General features: G+C 46.6%; 1 protein-coding gene across 1 annotated transcript in view; it reads right to left on the bottom strand.

Annotated features, from left to right (window-relative positions):
- Positions 1 to 700: 700 nt before the first annotated feature.
- FBLN2 (fibulin 2) overlaps positions 701 to 18273 on the bottom strand; it is a gene marked incomplete at its 3' end in the record, with an annotated part of 49529 nt that continues 31956 nt past the window's right edge. Inside the window, 8 exon segments of the mRNA XM_040358667.1 lie at positions 701 to 829; positions 976 to 1092; positions 2176 to 2301; positions 3449 to 3577; positions 4203 to 4346; positions 6837 to 6971; positions 7142 to 7346; positions 12368 to 12497. Of these exon segments, the coding sequence (XP_040214601.1) occupies positions 701 to 829; positions 976 to 1092; positions 2176 to 2301; positions 3449 to 3577; positions 4203 to 4346; positions 6837 to 6971; positions 7142 to 7346; positions 12368 to 12497 (1115 nt within the window).

Raw genomic sequence — 18273 nt, 5'->3', positions numbered from 1 at the left:
TTGCCCCTGCTATATGAGGCGCAGTTAAGTATGGGCGTCGTTCCCGCGTCAAAATTTGAAAAAGTTACGTCGTTTGCGTAAGTCGTCCGTGAATGGGGCTGGACGTCATTTACGTTCACGTCAAAACGAATGACGTCCTTGCGGCGTACTTTGGAGCAATGCACACTGGGAAATTCCACGGACGGCGCATGCGCCGTTCCGCAAAAACATCAATCACGTTGGGTCACAGTAGTTTTGCATAAAACACGCCCCCCTGTTCCAAATTTGAATTAGGCGGGCTTACGCCGGCCGATTTACGCTACGCCGCCGCAACTTACGGAGCAAGTGCTTTGAGAATACAGCACTTGTCCGTGTAAGTTGCGGAGGCGTAATGTACATAGGATACGTTACGCCCACACAATTTTACGCGGCTCTACGTGAATCTGGGCCACTGTATCTTTCCTCTCCAGTCACAGAGAGAGGGGGCGGGCTTCACAATGACTGATCACCGTGGTAGCCAATCAGAGGCTACCACAGCGATCAGGTGACCCGTAAGCGGGAGTTCCTGGTCCAGGGGGGGGGGGGGGAGTCCTGCTGAGACCCTGGTCTCTATGTTGGGTGCGGCGCGTTTCCAGATACGCAGATATGTGGCCCTACGGGAAAAAATACCTTCGTATTGTCCGCATGAAGGGGTTAAATTGCATTATTTATTTTTTGGTACCTTTGCAGGACAGCCCGTTGGCAGTCATGGTGTAGCCGTTCTCGGGGCAGGCGCACTGGTAGCTCCCCGGCGTGTTGACGCAGGCGAAGACGCACAGGGTGCCGATGCTCTGCTGACACTCGTCTATATCTGGAATCGGAGAAGGGTGAAAAGAGACACGAGTCCATCAAGTCCAACCATAAAAAAATAATAATGATCGAGAAGGAACATTTCCGAAGGGGTTCCGCCTTCCCACCGTCTTTCAGGCAGGAGACGGATGGGATTGGTTGTTTTACCTTCGCAGGAGAGTCCGTCGTCGCCCAGCTTGTAGCCCTCCTTGCAGTAGCATTGGTAGGAGCCGTAAATGTTGGTGCACTCCTGGTTGCACGGGTTCTGATCGCACTCGTTCACGTCTGTAGAGGAAGCGTGTATAAAATGAGGATGAAGCGTGATTGTCGACAAGCCGACTCAGAGGAAGACTTCTTTAAGGGGGGTCTATTTATGAGACGTTCGTTGGCCGAATGTTAGAAGACTTTGGCTGAAATTTCTCTGTCTTATTTTATGATCATTAGCGCCATCTAGTGACCAAAATGTGGTATATTTTCGAAAATGAGTTATTTCAGAACGTTAAACCCCATTCTGGCCACTAGATGGAGCAGACTATATAGGAATTCACTTATTAAAAAAGAAATAAAAAATACAGGGGGGGGGGGGGGTTTCGGCCACCTTGCACGAATGCTTCTAACATTCGGCCAACAAATCTTTTATTACTGGACCCCCTAAGTGTACATAAATCCCAACAATCAATATCTCTTATATGCTCCCTTTTTTAGTCCATCATATAAGCATTAGGTGGAGGCTGGTGGGTTTTCGTTATCGGGGGGGGGGGGGGCGTAACCCCCCCTTCCACCTGCTGTCGGTCAGACGGTTGGTCGGTTCATGCCGCTCCCCCCCTGGCTGTCAGTCAAATGGGTCATCCCGCTCGCCCTTCCCCATCGGTCGGTCATCCAGCCCCGCAACTTACCCTGTCTAGGTTGCAGGCGGGCAGCGGCTTCTATCTCGTCTCCTCTGCATCATGGCGGCTCCTGCCGTGCGTCTCCTCCCTCCTCCTCCTCCTAGGCGTCCAATAGGATCGCCTGTCCTTTCAGCCAATCGGGTGATGGATCTCCGGGTCTCAGGACCCACTTCCCGACTGACCCGGGAGGGGGAGGAGGATCAATGCTCAGCGCCCCGAGCCCACCCTTTTTTGAAGCCTATTACAGCCTCTGGCTCTAACCACTCGCTTCAAACTCCTCCCCTCCCCATTGGAATCCATGGTCCGGCGGCCTGCATGTAGATAAGAGGCCGGCACATGGATGGGGGAGGGGGCGCCTTGATACTTCCTGGATTTCTTTTTTTCTTTTTTAGAGGGTCCTTTCATGTGAATGAAAATTATTTCAAGATCTTAAGAAACCATTTGACACATTTGACTTTCACCCACCGATGGACACCATTACCTTCGCAGTGTCTCCCATCCTGGGACAAGCGGAATCCCGCAAAACAAGAACAGCGATAAGAGCCGACCGTGTTCTCGCAGGTGTGGTGACACAGGCGCCCCGGGAAGGTCCAACATTCATTTATATCTACAAAAGGAAAATAATAAAATGGGGATATGATACAAAAATATAGCTGAAGATTTACTACATCTCACCTGTAGATTGAAGCACAAGAAAGCTACCAGAACCAGCTTTTTTCAAAGATCATGAAACCCACCCCTGAGGAGCTCTCAATGTTCTCCCTCGCCCCTCAGGATCTCACAATGTTCGTCCTCACCTCTGAGGAGCTTACAATGTTCTCTCTCACCCCTGAGGAGCTCACAATGTTCTCCCTTACCTCTGAGGAGCTCACAATGTTCTCCCTTACCTCTGAGGAGCTTACAATGTTCTCTCTCACCCCTGAGGAGCTCACAATGTTCTCCCTTACCCCTGAGGAGCTCACAATGTTCTCACTCGCCCCTGAGGAGCTCACAACATTCTTTTTCACCCCCTGAGGAAATGTTGATGTTCTTCCTCACCCCATGAGGAGCTCACATTGTTCTTCCATACCCTAAGGAGCTCACAATGTTCTCCCTCACCCCTGAGGAGCTCACAATGTTCTCCCCCACCTCTGAGGAGCTCACAGTGTTCTCTCTCACCCCTGAGGAGCTCACAATGTTCTCCCTTACCTCTGAGGAGCTCACAATGTTCTTCCTCGCCCCCTGAGGAGCTCACAATGTTCTCCCTCACCCCTCAGGAGCTCACAATGTTCTCCTCGACCTCTGAGGAGCTCACAGTGTTCTCTCTCACCCCTGAGGCGCTCACAATGTTCTCCCTCACCCCCCAGGAGCTCACAATGTTCGTTCTCACCCATAAGGAGCTAACAATGAGCTCCCTTACCCCTGAGGAACTCACAATGTTCTCCCTCACCCCTCAGGAGCTCACAATGCTCTCCCTCGCCCCTAAGGAGCTCACAATGCTCCAGCCTCACCACATTGGTTCAAACAGCCTCCTGGGACAAGTTCAGCAGAGCCAGTGTTTTTGAATTGTGGATAAAAATATACAAACTCCATGCAGATATCATTCTAAATGGGGACAGATACCCTTAACTCCAGCTCTGATATGTCACACCACTAACTAACCCACTAAGACAACATGGTGATCCTTATTAAATATCAATAAATATATTTTTAACATATTAACAAATTTCTAGCTGATGAGAGTTGGATGATGGGTGTGTGTGATCTGATCTTACCGATACACGTCTTCCTGAATGTGTCGTAGCGATAGCCAGCCTTGCAGTTACAGCGATATGATCCGGGTATGTTGCTGCAGGTCTGTTCGGCGGAACAATTGTGGATCCCAGCGCTGCACTCATCAAAATCTGCAACAAAGAATACGATGAATGCGAAGACCAGATTCACACCCAATGCAATGTGTGGGTATGCATAAACCACACCCCAAACACACCCCAATGAGCCCCAACACACCCAATGAGCCCCAACACACCCAATGAACCCCAACACACCCCAATGAGCCCCAACACACCCCAATGAGTCCCAAAACACCCCAATGAGCCCCAACACACCCCAATGAGCCCCAACACACCCAATGAACCCCAACACACCCCAATGAGCCCCAACACACCCCAATGAGTCCCAAAACACCCCAATGAGCCCCAACACACCCCAATGAGCCCCAACACACCCAATGAACCCCAACACACCCCAATGAGCCCCAACACACCCAATGAACCCCAACACACCCCAATGAGCCCCAACACACCCCAATGAACCCCAACACACCCAATGAGCCCCAACACACCCAATGAGCCCCAACACACCCAATGAGCCCCAACACACCCAATGAGCCCCAACACACCCCAATGAGCCCCAACACAAACCCCAATGAGCCCCAACACACCCCAATGAGCCCCAACACACCCCAATGATCTCCAACACACCCCAATGAGCCCCAACACATCCCAATGAGCCCCAACACATCCTCACCGATGCACATGGTGCTGTTCTCGTTGGGTCGGTACCCGCGGTTGCAGTTGAGGTGTTTCCTCTGACACACGTACGATCCCAGGGTGTTGACGCAAGTGAAGCCGGGCTTGCAGGGGGCGGGGCTTCTCACACATTCGTTTATATCTGACAGAGAGAGAAAAATACAAAAATTCTGAGAAACTTCTGAGACGGAAATCCGGATTTCATATTCTAAGTCTCCAAATAACACCCCTCCCCCCATCCACCATCCCCTCCATCCTCTCCCCCAATCCCCCCAATCCTCCACCCCCAAATCCTCCATCCTCCCCCCAATCCTTCATCCTCTCCCCAATCCTTCATCCTCCCCCCAATCCTTCATCCTTCCCCCGATCCTCTATCCTCCCCCCAATCCTCCATCCTTCCCCCCCAAATCTCCATCCTCCCCCCAATCCTCCATCCTCCCCCAATCCTCCATCCTTCTCACCAATCCTCCATCCTTCCCCCCCAATCCTTCATCCTTCCCCCCAATCCTTCATCCTTCTCCCCAATCCTTCATCCTCCCCCCAATCCTTCATCCTTCCCCCGATCCTCTATCCTCCCCCCAATCCTCCATCCTTCCCCCCCAAATCTCCATCCTCCCCCCAATCCTCCATCCTCCCCCAATCCTCCATCCTTCTCACCAATCCTCCATCCTTCCCCCCCAATCCTTCATCCTTCCCCCCAATCCTTCATCCTTCTCCCCAATCCTCCATCCTTCCCCCCCCCAATCCTTCATCCTCCCCCCAATCCTCCATCCTTCCCTCGATCCTTCATCCTTCCCTTGATCCTTCATCCTCCCCCCAATCCTCCATCCTCCCCCAATCCTCCATCCTTCCCCCCCAATCCTTCATCCTTCCCCCCCAATCCTTCATCCTTCCCCCCAATCCTTCATCCTTCTCCCCAATCCTCCATCCTCCCCCCCCCCCAATCCTTCATCCTCCCCCCAATCCTCCATCCTTCCCTCGATCCTTCATCCTTCCCTTGATCCTTCATCCTCCCCCCAATCCTTCATCCTTCCCCCGATCCTCCACCCTCCCCCCAATCCTCCATCCTTCTCCCCAATACTCCATCCTTCCCCCCCAATCCTTCATTCTCCCCCCAATACTCCATCCTTCCCCAATCCTCTATCCTCCCCCAATCCTTCATCCTTCCCCCAATCCTTCATCCTTCCCCCGATCCTCCATCCTCCCCCCAATCCTTCATCCTCCCCCCAATCCTTCATCCTCCCCAATCCTCCATCCTCCCCAATCCTCCATCCTCCCCCCAATCCTTCATCCTCCCCCAATCCTCCATCCTTCTCCCCAATCCTCCATCCTTCTCCCCAATCCTCCATCCTTCCCCCCCAATCCTTCATCCTTCCCCCAATCCTCCATCCTCACCCCAATCCTCCATCCTTCCCCCCCCAAATCTCCATCCTTCCCCCCCAAATCTCCATCCTCCCCCCCCAATCCTCCATCCTCACCCCAATCCTCCATCCTCACCCCAATCCTCCATCCTTCCCCCCCAAATCTCCATCCTTCCCCCCCCCAATTCTCCACCCCCCCCCAATCCTTCATTCTCCCCCCAATCCTCCATCCTTGCCCAATCCTCCATCCTCCCCCCAATCCTTCATCCTTCCCTCAATCCTTCATTCTCCCCCCAATCCTCCATCCTTCCCCCCAATCCTTCATCCTCCCCCCAATCCTCCATCCTTGCCCCCCCCAATCCTTCATCCTTCCCCCAATCCTTCATCCTTCCCCCAATCCTCCATCCTTCTCCCCCAATCCTTCATCCTCCCCCCAATCCTCCATCCTTCCCCCGATCCTCCATCCTCCCCCCAAATCCTCCATCCTCCCCCCAATCCTCCATCCTTCTCCCCAATACTCCATCCTTCCCCCAATCCTCCATCCTCCCCCCAATCCTCCATCCTTCTCCCCAATACTCCATCCTCCCCCCAATCCTCCATCCTTCTCCCCAATACTCCATCCTTCCCCCAATCCTCCATCCTCCCCCCAATCCTCCATCCTCCCCCCAATCCTTCATCCTCCCCCCAATCCTTCATCCTCCCCCCAATCCTCCATCCTTCCCCCAATCCTCCATCCTAGCACAAATCGCCTCCCAAACTAGAAATGTTCAATTCGTTTCGTTCCGAATTCGATTTTTACTGAATTTCAACAAAACCCGTTTAACGAATCATAAATTCTAAAATTCGTAAATTTGAAAATCCGGAATTTTTGAAAATCCGAAAATAAGAACGAAGATTCAAAAGAAAGAAAATCCGAGTTTATCCGAAGTTACAAATGATGTGAAATAACGAATGCCGTATCTGAACGAATGGAACGTAACACATTCATAATAATAAATAACAATATTAATAATAATAATAAAAACTTTTTATTATTATTATTATTAATAATTTGTTCTGGATAAATTCGTATTTGTTACGTTCACTAACAGACAAATTTGAAAGGAAATTCCAATACCTATAGATTAATAGTTAGTAATAGTTAAGTTATTATTAGTTAGCTATTATCTCAAATTTTCGTTTTTTTTTCATTCTTATTTTCGACTTTCTGAATTTCCTGAAAGCCCAGATTGGCATCACTATGCCCCCCGATTCTGAGGCCTAAAGGTTACCTTGGCACACTCCCTCCTCCAACAAGAACCCGGGCTGGCACATCACCTCCGGGACACAAATGAAGGATCCAACCGTGTTGACGCAGCGTTCGCTTTGAGCGCAACTGTGAGTGTTCAGAGCGCATTCATCCACATCTACAGATACAATACAAAAAAAAAGACAGTTGTGATTTATAGGGAGTTAAAAGAGCCGAGACAATTATTCCCCCCCCCAATTAGACAGAACTGTTCTCTGCCCCCAAGAAGCAGGGCGCCCCCTAGGCAGAGGCCTCAGTAGTAACACTGGTCTAATGGGGTCCACCTACCCTTGTCTGGCTTTGGTGTTGGTTCCGGTTTTGGTGTTGGTTCCGGTTTTGGTGGGATCTTTATATCCGGTGGGATGAGCTGCTCTTCTCCGTTGCAGCAGAGGATCATCATATGGTTACAGGGGTAGCCCAGGTTCAGGTTGGACTCGCAGGAGTCACCCTCCTTCCTGATCTTCAGCCCCAGGGAGCAGCAATCGCAGCACAGCTGGAAAGCAAGGTACATCGGGGGTTAAAGGTGACAAAGTGCTCCCCTGCAATGCCAACACCTTGGGGGGCCCGGTGCACTTCAGGTTGGGGAAGCCCCTTATAAACAGAGTTGGTTCACATTTACAGTGATAGTCATACATTTTTTGAAATGCAAGACACAGAGTCCAGAGTTTTACAGATGATGGCCTCAAAATATTACTTCTCAAGATACGTTTAATAAAGGAAAATACGTTTTTTTTATTCTACATTTTATATTATTTCATTATTATTTTTTTAAATTCTTTTATATATAATTTTTTATATTTTTTTATTATTATAAATTATATATTATTATTATTTATTTTTTATTATTTTATATATCTTTTTTTTTTATTGTTTTATATTATTGTTTATTATATTATTTTATATTATTCCATCATTATTTATTTATTTTGTATTATTTTATATATCATTTTTTATGTTGTTTTATATCATTCTTTATACACATTTTATAATATTTCATCATTATTTATTTTCTATTGTTTTATATATCATTTTTTATACTGTTTTGTAGAATTTTTTATTATACATTTTATATTATTCCATCATTATTTATTTATTTTGTATTATTTTATATATCATTTTTTTTATATTTTTTTATTATACATTTTAGATTATTTCATCATTATTTTTTTTATTATTTTATATAATTTTTTATTATACATTTTATATTATTTTATAATTTTTTTTAATGATTTTAATGATATAAAAACAATTTTTTATATTGTTATATATCATTTTTTTTACAATGCATTTTATATTACTTTATTATTTTAGATTTTATATATGTGTGTGTATGTATGTATGTATGTATGTATCTATCTATCTATCTATCTATCTATCTATCTATCTATCTATCTATCTATCTATCTATCTATCTATCTATCTATAAAACAATATAAAAAAATATATAAGACAATATACAAAATTAAATATATATATATATATATATATATATATATATATATATATATATATAAATATATATATATAAATATATATATATATATATATATATATATATATATATATATATATATATATATATATATATATATATATATATATATATATATATATATATATATATATATATATTATATTGTTTTATATATTTTTTTATATTGTTTTATATATTTTTTTATTATATGTTTTATATTATTTCATCATAATTTATTTTTTTATTATTTTATATATCTTTTTTTATATTGTTTTATATAAATGTTTATTATAAATTTTATATTATTTCCTCATGTTTTTTTTTTATTATTTAATAAGTATTTATATTTTTATATTGTATTATATAATTGTTTTATTAGTATTTATTTTTTATTATTTTATATTGTTTTATGTACATTTTTATTATACATTTTATATTGTTTTATTTTTTATTATTTTATATTGTTTTATATCATTTTTAATTATACATTTTATCTTATTTTATTATTATTTATTATTTTAAATATATATATTTTTAATATTGTTTTATATCATTTTCTTTATAGAGGGGGTCCCTCTTATAGAGGGCCTGGGGCAATTGCTCCTTTTGCCCCCTTGGAAATCCGATGCTGCATGCATGGCTGGAATATTATCCACATGCCACCAACTTTCCCATCCTAGGCCTACACGGGGTTAACTTGTTTTTCCCCAGGATGGGCAGAGAAGAACATGTTCCTTACGGAGTTCCCACACACATCACCCTTCTGTGACCCAAGAAAAACATCCAGAATGGAATCCAGATGAAAATATTATATCCGTCGGCCAACAACAACAACAGTAAATTAGGGTCTTGTGTGTATATATATGTATGTATTTTATTTAAACTGACATCGTGCCTGAGAATCGGGGTGTCAGAGGGACGGGGAGGCTGGAGATCAGCAACTGCCAGAGATATACAAATCCTGAAAGAAATACGGGTGGGAAGGAACAATTCCCTTCTCTGAAGTTTGGGAAAAAAGCACAACGGCCAACAACCGAGAGGAAGGAGAAATAGATTTTCACTATACGGGCAAATGTATGTGAACCCCTCAAAATGATGGAGTTCAGGTTTCTCCGGTGAAGGGTCCCGGTAATCCTCCATCATACAATGTCTACAGACAAATGGGCTCTTCCAGCCTTGTGGTAACAGTTTGGTGAAGACCCTTTTCTGTTCCACCATGTCTGTGCCCCCCCTGTGTAAAAGCTTACTCCATGAAAAAAATGGTGTGACCAGTTGGGACCAGCCCCATAAAGACATGGTGTGACCAGCCTGGACCAGCCCCATAAAGACGTGGTGTGACCAGCATGGACCAGCCCCATAAAGACGTGGTGTGACCAGTTTGGACCAGCCCATAAAGACATGGTGTGACCAGCTTGGACCAGCCACATAAAGACATGGTGGGACCAGATTGGACGAGCCCTATAAAGACGTGGTGTGACCAGCATGGACCAGCCCCATAAAGACATGGTGTGACCAGTTGGACCAGCCCATAAAGACGTGGTGTGACCAGTTGGGACCAGCCCCATAAAGACATGGTGTGACCAGTTGGGACCAGCTCCATAAAGACGTGGTGTGACCAGTTGGGACCAGCCCCATAAAGACATGGTGTGACCAGTTGGGACCAGCCCCATTAAGACAGGGTGTGACCAGTTGGGACCAGCCCCATAAAGACATAGTGTGACCAGCTTGGACCAGCCCCATAAAGACATGGTGGGACCAGCCCCATAAAGACATGGTGTGACCAGTTGGGACCAGCCCCATAAGGACGTGGTGTGACCAGCTTGGACCAGCCCTATAAAGATGTGGTGTGACCAGCCCCATAAAGACGTGGTGTGACAAGCCCCATAAAGACGTGGTGTGACCAGCCCCATAAAGACGTGGTGTGACCAGCTTGGACCAGCCCCATAAAGATGTGGTGTGACCAGTTGGGACCAGCCCCATAAAGACATGGTGTGACCAACTTGGACCAGCCCCATAAAGGCATGGTGTGACCAGCTTGGACCAGCCCCATAAAGGCATGGTGTGACCAGCTTGGACCAGCCCCATAAAGACATGGTGAGACCAGCTTGGACCAGCCCCATAAAGACGTGGTGTGACCAGTTGGGACCAGCCCCATAAAGACGTGGTGTGACCAGTTGGGATCAGCCCCATGAAGACGTGGTGTGACCAGCTTGGACCAGCCCCATAAAGACATGGTGAGACCAGCTTGGACCAGCCCCATAAAGACGTGGTGTGACCAGCTTGGACCAGCCCCATAAAGACATGGTGAGACCAGCTTGGACCAGCCCCATAAAGATGTGGTGTGACCAGTTGGGACCAGCCCCATAAAGACATGGTGTGACCAACTTGGACCAGCCCCATAAAGGCATGGTGTGACCAGCTTGGACCAGCCCCATAAAGACATGGTGAGACCAGCTTGGACCAGCCCCATAAAGACGTGGTGTGACCAGTTGGGACCAGCCCCATAAAGACGTGGTGTGACCAGCTTGGACCAGCCCCATAAAGATATGGTGAGACCAGCTTGGACCAGCCCCATAAAGACGTGGTGTGACCAGCTTGGACCAGCCCCATAAAGACATGGTGAGACCAGCTTGGACCAGCCCCATAAAGACATGGTGAGACCAGCTTGGACCAGCCCCATAAAGACGTGGTGTGACCAGTTGGGACCAGCCCCATAAAGACGTGGTGTGACCAGCTTGGACCAGCCCCATAAAGACATGGTGAGACCAGCTTGGACCAGCCCCATAAAGACATGATGTGACCAGCATGGACCAGCCCATAAAGACGTGGTGTGACCAGTTGGGACCAGCCCCATAAAGACATGATGTGACCAGCTTGGACCAGCCCCATAAAGACATGGTGTGACCAGCTTGGACCAGCCCCATAAAGACATGGTGAGACCAGCTTGGACCAGCCCCATAAAGACATGGTGTGACCAGCTTGGACCAGCCCCATAAAGACGTGGTGTGACCAGCTTGGACCAGCCCCATAAAGACGTGGTGTGACCAGCTTGGACCAGCCCCATAAAGACATGGTGTGACCAGCTTGGACGAGCCCTATAAAGACATGGTGTGACCAGTTGGGACCAGCCCCATAAAGACATGATGTGACCAGCTTGGACCAGCCCCATAAAGACATGGTGTGACCAGCTTGGACGAGCCCTATAAAGACATGGTGTGACCAGTTGGGACCAGCCCCATAAAGACATGATGTGACCAGCTTGGACCAGCCCCATAAAGACATGGTGAGACCAGCTTGGACCAGCCCCATAAAGACGTGGTGTGACCAGTTGGGACCAGCCCCATAAAGACGTGGTGTGACCAGTTGGGACCAGCCCCATAAAGACGTGGTGTGACCAGTTGGGACCAGCCCCATAAAGACATGATGTGACCAGCTTGGACCAGCCCCATGAAGATGTGGTGTGACCAGCTTGGACCAGCCCCATGAAGATGTGGTGTGACCAGCTTGGACCAGCCCCATAAAGACGTGGTGTGACCACCAACAGGCATAAAAGTGCGATGGTCAGCGGTCCACAAACCTTTGGTCAAAGATTGTATATTTGTTTTCTTTAGTTTAGCTGAGAGCACCCGATCAGCACCTAAACCGATAGACACTTCATAGATTCATAGGCAGATTTTGGAAAACTTTCCGAAAAAAGGTGAAAAGCAAAGGTGAAGAAAAAAAATTGAGCACCAGCCGCCACTGCCCATGTATTAGGAGGTCTAATAGTGCTAATTGTTCATATCAGGGGAAGGGATAGTGCCCCATCATTGGTGTCAGTGGGAGGAATGGGGCCCCATTGTTGGTGTCCAGGGGCCAGATAAAGGCAAGGAAAGGGCCACAGTTTGGAGACCCCTGGTATAGAACAATGAGATTTTAACCAACAAAATCTAAATCCTGCATTATCACAACTCAGCACCAGATGGCGCTCTCTGCTGAGCTATTTTCTATATTGCTCTTTCATGTAACAGGAATATGAGATATAAGATAATAAATCTCACCTTAAAGTGCGATCGTTCACAAGGATCGTTCTCCATTGCTAAGCAGATCCCGCCTTCCTTGGCGGTGATCATCCCGGCGATGCAGGTGTTCTCCTTGATGTAGGAGAGGCAGCATTGCTTCTGTGCCAGCCTGCAACACAACAGATAATAGTTATTATATTCCTACAACTCGGGGCTCATTCACAACAACATCCGCGTACATGTATACTGACCGCCATATAAAACTTGGTACAGCGGCTCTGATTGGTCCGTTTTATGCTGGGATGTTATGGAGGTTTCAGATGTGTCACTGGGACAGGAAATTAAGAGGAAATCTCCCAAAAGGGGCACAACAAGGGATTTGTTTTCCTTTTTAGAGGGATTTGTACTCACTTCCTGTTGTGTCACTGGGACAGGAAGTGATGAGAAATCTCCATAATGGGAACACAGAAAAAAAAAGAAGCTCATAGGGGTTCTAAACCTTCTCTACACTATAGAGGGGCTTTAGATACATCCAAGGAATTAAAAATTTGGACACGAAGGGGTGTATTTTTGTTGAATGCAGTGGAACGATATTTTTTATTTTATCGATATTTTTTATTTTATTGATATTTTTTATTTTATCAATATTTTGTATTTTACAGATATTTTTTCTTTTATTAATACTTTTCATTTTATTGATATTTTTTATTGATATTTTTTATTTTATTGATATTTTTTATTTTACAGATATTTTTTATTTTAGCAATATTTTTTATTTTATTGATAATTTTTTTTTCATTGATATTTTTTTTTTATTTACATTTTTTATTTTATCGATATTTTTTATTTTACAGAAATTTTTTATTGTATTGATATTTTTTATTTTATTGATTTTTTTTTTTTTTATGGTTGAACTAGATGGACTTGTGTCTTTTTTCAACCTGACTAACTATGTAACTATGTAACTACATTATTTCTGAGTAAATGGGGGAAAATCAAATGTTCTTTGGCTCTATAGTTCGAATGTTATTTATTAAAAAAAAAAAAAATACAGAGTTGTTTGGGAAAATACCTCATGACTAGGGTATAAAAGATGGTTTGTTCTCCTGACTGCTGGACCACCACTCCACCACTAACCTTTTCTTAAGAAAAGACACATGAAACCCAAGATGGAGTTTAATGACCGTAGCAGAGCACGGGTCCCAACCATAATAATGGGAACCGCACCGAGGACGGGTCCCAACTATGATAATGGGAGCGGCACCGAGGACGGGTCCCAACCATAATAATGGGAGCCACACTGAGGACGGGTCCCAACTATGATAATGGGAGCCGCACCGAGGACGGGTCCCAACTATGATAATGGGAGCGGCACCGAGGACGGGTCCCAACCATAATAATGGGAGCCACACTGAGGACGGGTCCCAACTATGATAATGGGAGCCGCACCGAGGACGGGTCCTAACCATACTAATGGGAGCCACACCGAGGATGGGTCCTAACCATAATAATGGGAGCCGCACCGAGGACGGGTCCTAACCATAATAATGGGAGCCGCACCGAGGACGGGTCCTAACCATAATAATGGGAGCCACACTGAGGACGGGTCCTAACCATAATAATGGGAGACGCACCGAGGACGGGTCCTAACCATATTAATGGGAGCTGCACCGAGGACGGGTCGCAAGCATAATAATAGGAGCCGCACCGATGACGGGTCCCAACCATGATAATGGGAGCCGCAGCGAGGACGGGTCCTAACCATAATAATGGGAGACGCACCGAGGACGGGTCCTAACCATAATAATGGGAGCCGCACCGAGGAAGGGTCCAAACCATAATAATAGAAGCCGCAACAAGGACGGGTCCCAACCATAACAATGGGAGCCACACTGAGGACGGGTCCAAACCATAATAACGGGAGCCACACTGAGGACGGGTCCCAACCATAATAACGGGAGCCGCACCGAGAACGGGACCCAACCATAATAATGGGAGCCGCACCGAGAACGGGACCCAACCATAATAATGGGAGCCGCACTGAGGACGGGTCCCAACCATAACAATGGGAGCCACACCAAGGACGGGTCCTAACCATATTAGAAAACGTACCAAGGACGGGTCCCAACCATACTAATGGGAGCCGTACCGAGGACGGTCTAAACCATATATGCTCCAGAGAAGGAGGAAATCCAAATCTTGCTCTGGAGGAGACGTTGCCGACGCGACAGTGTTAACCCTTTATGATCCTGGCAGAGCTCTACGTTTTTATGGCCTTTTTTCAAGTATTTTTTGCACATCTTTTTATTGTTTTGATTCTTATTTCGAGGCTCGGCATTTCTCGCACAACTGATAGTCTGGGTTTGCAGTTCACCCCCACTAGGTTTATTCTGAATAAGAGGCTTTATATCAAAGCCTTCCCTCACCTCCACCCCCACCGCCGACCGCCATGTTTCTGTACGGCGGACCGCGCGCCGACCTTAAAGCGGATTTTTACGATCCAGTAAATCTTCTGGAAAGACTTCATTTATGTATTCTGGCCGAATACTTTGTTTTCATTTGATTCGCGAATATTTTTCACAATCGTCTCTTTATGACTCACCTCGTTCTCTGTGAAAAGGGTCAACACCGGGCGAGGTTTTTATTTCATACGCTGACGGAATTTCATCTGAACGCCAAGAGATTTACTACTTCATCCAGATGTATGTTCAATAAAGAACATTTTTTTAACCCTAAAAAAAAAATCTATATGATCGAAATTGTCCCTTTTCGAATCCCCACCCACTGGATGTAAACAAAAAGCCTGGTATGCGGGGGGTTTGTCATTGACCATATATGGGCATGACTATGTTTGGTTAATGACGTCACCCAGGATCTCCGGGGCTTGTTTACATTACAGCCGTGCCAGAGATCAGTACAACAGTACTGGGAAGAGGGTCATCCCGGTGCCCGTAAAGCATAATTGGCAAGAGGGTCTTCTGGGTGGCAGTGAAACGTCGTTGGGAAGAGGATCATCCAGGTGGCGGTGAAACGTCGTTGGGAAGAAGGTCATCCTAGTGGTGGTGAAACATTGTTGGGAAGAGGGTCATCCAGGTGGCAGTGAAACATTGTTTGGAAGAAGGTCATCCTAGTGGTGGTGAAACACTGTTCGGAAGAGGTTCTTTCTGGTGGTAGTGAAACATCATTGGAAAAGGGTCATCCTGGTGGTGAAATGTCATTGGAGAGAGGGTCATCTGAGTGGCCATGAAACATCGTTGGGAAGAGGGTCATCCCTGTGGTGGTGAAACATCGTTGGGAGGAGGGTCATCCCTGTGGTGGTGAAACATCGTTGGGAGGAGGGTCATCTTAGTGGCAGTGAAATATTGTTGGGAAGATGGGAAGATGGCCATCCTGGTGGCGATGAAACATTGTTGGGAGGATGGTCATCCTGGTGGCACTGAAACATTGTTGAGAAGAGGTTCTTCCTAGTGATGGTGAAAAATCATTGGGAAGAGGGTCACCCTAGTGTCGGTGAAACATCGTCAGGAGGAAGGTCATCCTAGTGGCTGTGAAACATCATTGGGATGAGGGTCATCCCCATGATGGTGAAATGTCGTTGGAAGGAAGGTCGTCCTAGTGGCAGTAAAACATTGTTGGGAAGATGGTCATCCAGGTGGTAGTGAAACATCATCGGGAAGAGGGTGATCCTAGTGACGGTGAAACGTTGTTGGGAAGAGGATTATCCTTGTGGTGAAATGTCATTGGAGAGAGGGTCATCTGAGAGGCCCTAAAACATCATCGGGAAGAGGGTCATCCCGATGGCAGTGAAACATCGTTGTGAAAAAGGTCATCCTGGTGGTGGTGAAAACCGTTCGGTAGAGGGTCATCCTGGTGGCGGTGAGACATCGTTGGGAAGGTCAGCTCAGTGGCAGTGGAACATTGTTCAGAAGAGGTTCTTCCCAGTGGTAGTGAAACATCATTGGGAAGAGGGTCATCCCCGTGGTGGTGAAATGTCGTTGGGAAGAGGGTTATCCTGAGGCGGTGAAACGTCGTTGGGTAGAGGGTTATCCCGTGGTGGTGAAACGTCGTTGGGAAGAGGGTTATCCTGAGGCGGTGAAACGTCCTCAATCGGCCGGACAACATAATTGATGATGAATTTAACTCTGGGAACATCACTTTCCTTTATTTTTTAACTCTTTGTGGGAAATACACCCCATGTACCCTTTCATTTGGGAAGGGGCAGATATCTGGGGAAGCCTCTTCTGCCAAAGGGATCTTCTAGAATAGATTACTATAAGATACGCCCACATTAGGGTACTAAATGTGGGGAAAAGGCCCTTGTCCCCTCAATTTACAAATGGGGGGGGGGGTTGGCTGCTTCCAGTCCCTCACCTCTCTATCCTTTATTTATACTCATTGCTCGGGAGGAGACACACGATTCCCGCACAGCTGTACGAGCGATGATCAGGCGGATGACATCACAGCTCGGTGATCGGGTTTGGCTCCCGTCGGTGGAAGTCTCGTGTTGCACTTAGACAGAATTTTGGCATCTTCCTCCGAAGAACAAAAGAACTTCCGATCTGTCTGAGCTCCTAATCCCGAAGAGTTCCCAAAGCGATGACCTCATCGCCCCCGCCCTCCGCCGCCACTCTTTCTGCGACTTCTCCGTCTTCTAATGTCAGAGCGGAACTCCCCTTCCGTCTTGCACAGTTGTACCGGCTCCTCTCCTGGAGAGGAATGGCTTCCTCTGTTTTCACTGCACACTGTGAGCTTTATTTTTAGGGATTTTATGTGATAGACCAACACACTGTGTCTCTCACATAAAATCCCACTAAAATACATTTACGTTTTTGGATGTGACACGAGAAAATGTGGGAAATTTCAAGGGGTATGAATACTTTTCAAGGACCTGTATATAGAGGGGTGTGAATACTTTTTCCAGGCTCTGTATATAGAGGGGTGTGAATACTTTTTCCAGGCACTGTATAGAGAGGGGTATGAATACTTTTTCCAGGCTCTGTCCATAGAGGGGTATGAATACTTTTTCCAGGCTCTGTATATAGAGGGGTATGAATACTTTTTCCAGGCTCTGTGTATAGAGGGGTATGAATACTTTTTTCACGCCCTGTATATAGAGGGGTGTGAATACTTTTTCCAGGCACTGTATATAGAGGGGTATGAATACTTTTTCCAGGCTCTGTATATAGCGGGGTATGAATACTTTTCCTCCTGATCTCCGATCCTCCGCCCGTCTCTCCTCTTCAGGATTATTATTCTCCGTCTCCTCGGTGGGAACATCTGCATTTCATTGGAGGAATCGCAGGGATTCGGCTGGGAGGTGGAGCTCCGCGGCGCCCCGGGGGAGAGATCCGTCTTCCACCAGGACGGCGAGGAGAACGAACCTTTCCGTGTCACATTTGACGCCGACAGCGTCATGAGATAAATATGTGACCCATCATTTGTCCCCGAAGATCCCAGAGAAGGACGAATGTGACGAATGTGAGGAATGTGAGGAAAAACCTCCAATAACAATTCAGCGGGTTTGTCCCAAATATTTGGTCTCCTCCCACCTTGTGCATTGAGGTCAAAAATGACATTGAACCTGTTGCTTGGTGCACAGGGGCAGACTGACTTCTCATGAGACCCTCAGGCAGTAGGAGATCATGGGGAAGTGACAGGGGGGGGGGGGGGTGAGAGAGGGAGATAGAGGGGGAAGTGAAGGGGGAGATGGGGTGTGAGAGAGAGGGGTGAGAGAGAGAGGGGTGAGAGAGAGAGGGGTGAGAGAGAGAGGGGTGAGAGAGAGAGAGAAGGGGGGAGTGAAGGGGAGGTGGGGGAGAGAGAGGTGAGAGAGGGAGAGAGAGTGAGAGGGGGGGTGATGAGAGAGAGAGAGCAAGAGAGAGGGGGAAGTGAAGGGGGCGGTAGGGGGAGAGATAGGGGGTGGGAGAGAGAGGGAGAGAGGGGGGAAG

The sequence above is a fragment of the Rana temporaria genome, chromosome 7 (assembly GCF_905171775.1).
Source record: "Rana temporaria chromosome 7, aRanTem1.1, whole genome shotgun sequence".
NCBI classification, from domain to species: Eukaryota; Metazoa; Chordata; class Amphibia; order Anura; family Ranidae; genus Rana; species Rana temporaria.
The sequence above is the reverse complement of the archived record's forward strand: the minus strand, read 5'-3'. Positions and strand labels throughout refer to the sequence as shown.